The 7,280-nt window shown below is 36.4% G+C and overlaps 1 protein-coding gene across 1 annotated transcript in view; it reads right to left on the bottom strand.

Moving 5' to 3' along the window:
* Positions 1-232: 232 nt before the first annotated feature.
* Positions 233-7,280, bottom strand: part of LOC140153179 (galactosylceramide sulfotransferase-like) — a 30,965-nt gene continuing 23,917 nt past the window's right edge. The window contains exons 3-4 of the mRNA XM_072175852.1: positions 4,054-4,184; positions 233-1,687 (exon numbers count right to left, since the gene is read on the bottom strand). Of these exons, the coding sequence (XP_072031953.1) occupies positions 517-1,687; positions 4,054-4,184 (1,302 nt within the window). The 3' untranslated portion in view covers positions 233-516. The remainder of the gene's footprint in view (positions 1,688-4,053; positions 4,185-7,280) is intronic.

Here is a 7,280-nt window from a genome sequence, read left to right as displayed (position 1 = left end):
CCTGAATTTTAAAATTTGAGTTCAATTCCTCCAGCGATCTTGATTCGAGAAACAAAATGTATATTGTAGTGGCACACAGTTAACTATATGCCATGTTTTTGTAACACCTTCTAAACGAAGTAAATTCCATGGGTTATCATGGTTATCACAAAAATATGAGCTTTCACTTGATATCAAATCCTGTATTTTGATGAGGTAAAGTGGAAGATGAGGGGCGGGGGGGGGGGGGGGAAGGGATGAAATCAAAACTCGACCGGTGGTTGATCGCGGGTCCGTCAGGTTTCCAACTTTTCATTGTTTAGAACAAGAAACCGGACGGAACCAGCAGTTTTGATTTCATCCCAAAGGTGGTTTGACCATCGGGTCATATACCTTTCATTGTAACACCATGACCATGTTTGTTCAAATAAGTATGCTGCATCAGCCTGCACGAAAGCATCAACATCCGCATGTCACCTCTTTGGTTAGATCATCATGATCATGGGATACGATTACCAAGTACATCCAATTGAATTATTAACCAGTTCTAGCCCTAGCTCTGATTGGCCATGGTATATTTCTACCTCGTGCTGCTATTTGATGCCTTCTTGTTGCTATTTGGTGTTGCAAATCTGACTTTGATGTTTTAACATGATGAGAACCTGGGGATTGTCGTTTCCATATCTCGTAGAAAAGTTCTTTACTATCGGTTAATAATTTACACCGTGTAGCGGTTTGACCTGTTCTATAGCGTACAATTCCTTTATGATCCAAATGCATTTCTGTTTTCACTGCACATTCCCTAGTAACCTTATCTTTGGTTTTTCTAAAAGTTTTAAGATCATCATGAAACGTTGGACCATACTCTTCAATTTTACGCCATAAAGTTTCGTTGAAGTGCTTATAGAGCAACATATCCGCGTGGTTCCATTTTCGTATTCTGTGTTTTGTGCTCTCTCTTAATCGCCGACGTCTGTGACGTTGATTCTGTGAAAAATATACTATATCTTCGAAACTCCAACAAAGGAGCCTCTTTAGAAGCACAAGTGATTCATCAAAGTATTCTGTGACGAGCACCAGATCTAGCTCCTCTGAGAGATTCTTCACCGTTTTCTTGACTTCAGTTATATTGTTTATATCATTTGCATCCAATCCTAAATCTAACATTTGACCATTATTCAAAGACACCCAGACAGTGCCTTTAGGTCCACCAAGACCTTTGAGGTACAATCCTGGATTATTTAGCCATTGATCTATAGGGCTTCTCAGTCCCAAACCATGAGTCCGCTTCGACATCTTGTTAGCTATTTTGAAAAAATCAAATGCGGATTCAAATTGAGCCACAGGTTCTCTTACAATACTGATGTATTTACTATCATTTTTCATGTACCAATTTAACACGGTTCTGTTGTACTTCATATGAGCGGCCAATATATCATAATTTCTATAATTGGAATAGTCTCCATGTGCTATATTAATAGGCGGAAGAAATTTACGTTGCGTTGTGTTGGAGACAAATGAGTAACGTATATGACCGTTTTTTGGACTCTTTTCGTTGAACAGGAATGACAGGCGGTGACGAAATCCATGCATCTGGATAACCTGTTGAAGTGTTGTGCTCCCTGTCTTGTGTGTCTTTATGTAGACAACATGATTGTGAGGCTTACATGAAGATGTTCGCAAAGCTCTTGATATACTAGATAAGCACCTGAAACATAAAACAACAAAATGTAGAGTAATGTTATAGTAAAACAATCGAACAACCTTCTATCCCATTTATTAGCCTAATCTTACTTATTTCAGCAAAGAACACTTCTATCCAGTACGTCATGTGATATTGGATCAATGGTCAACTTACAGTTTGCGGAATTCTTCTTTCTTGTTGCAATACATTTGTGTAGTGTGTGTAGTATACAAATCCTAATGTTGTTATGTAACTCATACAACATGTACAAAGATGCTTGTCATTTGATTGGCCAATTACTATCGATTACTGTTTCTATTGCTATTTTAAGCACAAAGTGCAAAAGTCCATTTTCATTGCACTCTCAGTGCTCATGCGCAGCTAACAACGCTGACAAACATGAGCGTATACTTTCAAAGTAGCCGCTTTAAATGTTCTCTTTATTCTTTTTGGCTGAATTCATAGTTCAATATACCTGATAACGAGCGATTGATTATTGGCCAACATGGTGCATATAGGGAGCCTTCTTCGCGTTAAGAATGGTCCAAACTATTTTAGTCACAAAGTTATCACTCATTGTTACTTTTGAACTATAGACCGTCGTTTGAAGTAGATAGGGCTGGATGTTTGCAATTAATGCACTCGCAGTTCCCCTTTCAATAAATTGATGACGATACATTGAGAATACACATTGACGACTCTGTATGCCCGGGAATAGCTGAAAGTCGTTTTATTTGATAAAATAGGAATATATATGCTTCATTCGCCGCTATAATGGTCTTGATTTGACTAAATAGAGTATGCTGATTTTACTCTTCGCGGCTGACATTCGTAAAATCAATGAGAGAGACATTTTAAAGGAACACAATTAATGATGTTCTCAATTACCGGGTCAAATTTCAAATGACTGACAAAAGCAAAAGCATCTTTCTTTAATGGAAGATGGCCCGATTTTATCGCATGATATATTGTAAGCATACCCTTGAGACCCACTCCTCATCTAACGGGCTTCCCTTTTGATATGAGAATCCAAAATGTGCATTTGAAGGTTCATAGAAGATTGTGCGAATAATAAATGGATTGGCCAATTCATAAAAAACTTTAATCTATAAAATAAAAATAAAATATATTTTATTTAGGTCAATAGGAAAAATACAGACTTTTCACTGCTACCTAAATCTCCATTTTGATAAGAAAAAAGTGATATGGAGATGAACGGGGTGTTGATCGGTTCATATCGCAGTCTGTTTCCAAAGCATTTCAAACGCGGATTGATATTCAATACATAATATATGATCTGACTCTTCAACATCCGGGTTCAATATGCAGAAATAATGTACGACGCTGTTATATTGTACAAAAATCACATTAAAGCTTTTTGTAGATTTACCGGTACACGATGCACACTACTCAAAAACATTAAAGGATCAGACAATGACAATCCAGAGTTTGCATTCATTCTTTCTTTTCTGTTCTCATGGTGCTGACTGAAGTGCCTGTCGCAGGCTGTCGGTGTCATGGGACATCAATACTTCAGTACTTGATAGTCAAGTGTTCTATTGCCTGACATCTATCAGGTCTACTGACTGAAATGACGCTAATTTGATGTTTGAAAAATGCTAATGAATAAGAGTAATCATTTAACATTTTTGACTGGTGTAGTAAGTCGTATTCTATTTATCACATTGATGTCATCAATTCCTACCATTAGCTACATCAAATTTAATAAATTCATATCAATGCAAGATTTTCACTTAAAATAACACATTGTATAGATTTAGTGGTAGTACAGTCTGGTACAGTTGTATAAAATGAAATAAATTTTCCCATTTATTTTTGATCGCATACGTTGAGATGACATGCTTTAATGTAACCCTTAATTAAAATCGTGTTGTTTATCATGTTTTCGTACAATTGCTCAACGTAACATAAGTGTCTTATCGTTTTTCACGAAATTGCCTCAGGTTTTGAATTTCTTTGCACATCATTATCTAAGTCAAACTCCATGCTACATCCCCCTGAAGCCACAACCTTTAAAAGCAATTCTCTACTTACAAATGTCGGATGCATTATCACGAAGGATCCTTTTCCGTACGAGATGAGATCATTCTAATTAAATTGATTTTATATATACAAACACATCAAGAACGAACGTGAATCATGATTCAATTGATCTTAACAATAGCATTCAACGCGGGGTTGCAACTTTGAACTTCTTCTAATGAATGATTCTGATGTGAGAGATTACCAAGGCGAATCACATACAATAAGGATAGTCTTAAACGGTGAGTTGCTTTTCCATTAGGTATTATGTTGATACAACAAATAAAAGATAAAAAAATGAACAAGGGTGTATTAAGATTTATCTTGCTAACAACAAACGGACTTACGTGGGTGATGTGCAATTATGTTGTACAGCTGTGGAAGATGCCATCTCCAGAAGCATTGGTCTGTTTGTGTCATATAGGTAATAACAGTAGAGCAAGCCAATAAGGGTAAAACACAACGCCACAGTCTTTTCCTGTTGAAGATTAAAAAACACCGGACATCATACATGCCAATTAGTATTATATTATGTGATTTAGTTTACAACTTGACACGATGGGCCCGTCTGGTGCCTTTCGCGTAACCCTTTACTCGCAGGCATTTACGGTTAATTCGAGGTTTATACTGGTCAATGTTTTTTCGGCCGCATAATAGATCTATAATGCTTACCCAGACAATGTTGTTATGAAATTTATTCAGAATGTTAGTGCTTTGAATAACAAACCCTTAAGTTGGCTACGTTGAATTTGTGTGTACGAATGTCACGTCATTAATTACAATTAATATGTTATTGCAGCTCGAAAGATAACTCCAAAGTGAATATACTGCTGTAATCGAATATTTCACTAAGGCCAACATGAAATTTTGAGGATGAAATTGAAATAGGAGGAAAGGTTAGTGTAGTGGTCTTTTCACTCCCATTAATACCCCTACCCACAAACACACCACCTGTACGTGCGCAGCCAACGTAGTACGAACATGTATCAATAAGTAAAAATATCTCAAACTATTTTTCGGAGAAATCCGTAACATAGAAAGTGTGCATTGGTAGCAACACTTATATAACTACAAGTATTGCTACCAATGGACACTTTATATGTTACGGATTTCCCCGAGAAATATTTTGGATATTTTCAAATACACAATTGATACATTTTACAAAAAACCAAACCAAACAAAAACAAAACAAAACAACAAATATATAAACGTGTGTCTGATGTACATGAACTGATATGAAAGTACATTAGGGATGAAATCAAAACTCGGCCGTCGGTTGACCGCCGGTTCTGCCCGGTTTCGTCCGGTTGCCATTGTTTAGAACAACAGAAACCGGACGGAACCGAACGGAATCGGCGGCCAACTGCCGGTCGAGTTTTGCTTCCATCCCTTTTAAGAGATTATTTAATGGCACTGTTTAAAAACAGTGCCATTAAATAATCTCGAATATTTTGTAACCATGGTAGCTATATAAACACATAATGTCACAATGTTTTTTGATGCACCTTGCGTGTATAATCCTGTGATGTATGTGTCGTGTCACCAATTGTTAACGTCACATCAAGTTGTTATTGGATATGAAGCGAAGATTTGTAGAAGGCAACACAAATATTATAGACATGTAAGTCTAGAACTCAAGTAGAATATTCAAAACAAATTGTGCTCGCAAGCAAGGAAACCATATAAGGTTACAGTCACACAATGATCTTTCAACTTTATATAAAAAAACGTCTTGTGTTTCGGTTTGAAGTTTTCCTTTGATTTAGTTTTCAATCCAATTAAATTGACACTGTCTCGCAACACGTTACATAAGACCATGAAGTATACTAATAAACCAAGTGAATTACGAAATCTGTGCATTTTTTGTCGATCAATATATTTTAGGTTTGAGTACTTCTACAAATTTTGATAATCTTCCCATCATATTAAACACGAATTTTTCCTTTCATTTGTTTTCTTTTATTAATCCAACGCGTTATTCCTCGTGTAAAAGCTAAGAGTAACGATCGCAAAAATTATGTAAGAGGTAACATGTATAATTCAAATGTCGCCCTGTATAATTGCTCCTCGTTGTTATTGATTTTGGCACACTTTAGTCCTACACTCAATCTGGGAATATTAGATTCATGGATTTTGTGCGCAACACTTGCTGTAGAATCAGATTTTACTGATACATTTGCAACGGCACACCGCCATGTTTGGAATAATGGTTTGAATTTTGAACACAGATGTTTAATATCCACATACTTCATAGTGTTGCCGAAAGAATACCTATATTTGTTTATTAGTAATATAATAGCTTATAATGTTTAGGCTATATCCTTTTTGTATTTTTGTATTTCATATGCCCTGCAGAGTCCTCTGTAGATTACAACATGGTCTCTAGTCATAGCTTATAATATTATAACCGTTAGATCCACCGATGGACACTCTTTGATCAAAGCTACAGGGTGTCCCAGAATGATTTATCATAGGGCCTGCACTTTGGCTCGACATTTGAAAGGGGCGTGAATTCATTTTTGGATACGCCCCTATTATAATTAGGTAATACTCGACTCACACACATTCCCTATATTAATATGTATATACATGTACCACATGTAGTCAATCTGTCTGCTTTATCTGTATTGTGCCCCTTCTTAAGCAAATACGGTAGTTAAACACGATTTCATCAAACATTATAACAATAGCTCTTTTACAGTGTGCAATCATCCCGGGCAATAATTGGGCAATAATAGATGATGTGCGTGAAATTATTGATTGGCTCCATACAAAGGAATTGAACCGGTGTCCTTCACCGTAATCATGGCACAATGCAGTGCATTCAATCAAACGTTGTCGTCAACCTATTTGATCGTATTTGTGCATTTGTTTGTGTGTGAGACGAGCTGTCGCGGTAGATTGCAATAGCTTGTAATCATGCTTTTGTTGAATGAATTTGAGTACTCCGCCATATTTACGGTATGATACGTCATAATCTAGGTGATTATTTGCATTGGATATCTTGAATACGCTGGTGAGGTTGTGTAATAATCGGATTAATGCTATAACAGTAGGTGAATACAAGTTTTGAATATATCGCGTTGCAAAGCCCTATTCAGTGATCCCAGCGAAAAAAAAAAAAAAATCAAATTGTTACTTTTATAAAAAAGGAACAAAATTGGCACAAAACCCAAGAAAACTGCAGTATTGACGAAGTTGAAGCCCCATTCAAATACATGTAGCTAATTTATATATACTGTCAGTATATAAATTACAGATTCACGTAAATGCATTATTTTTGTCTTAAATAGGCCTACACGGCTTAGGGCTGAACCACTAGCAGAAGACACCAAGTTGATGTTTTATGACCTTTGACATTCTTTTGTGGCGAGTGACATGGTCAGTTCAATTCACGCTGAGTGTCCTTGACAGGTTTAACTCTGCTTTGGTGGTCATGAAAGAATTCAAAAGATTACCTCTGCCCCAACAATCCCAAGCAATTGTCTGAAACTGCTCTTCGGATGATGTATCATAAGAACTCAGTCGTCAAATGATGATAGTCATATAATGACCAAAAGATTATTAGTATATC

Source organism: Amphiura filiformis, chromosome 5 (assembly GCF_039555335.1).
Source record: "Amphiura filiformis chromosome 5, Afil_fr2py, whole genome shotgun sequence".
NCBI classification, from domain to species: domain Eukaryota; kingdom Metazoa; phylum Echinodermata; class Ophiuroidea; order Amphilepidida; family Amphiuridae; genus Amphiura; species Amphiura filiformis.
Note: the sequence above shows the minus strand (reverse complement) of the source record. Positions and strands in the feature narration are given on the sequence as shown.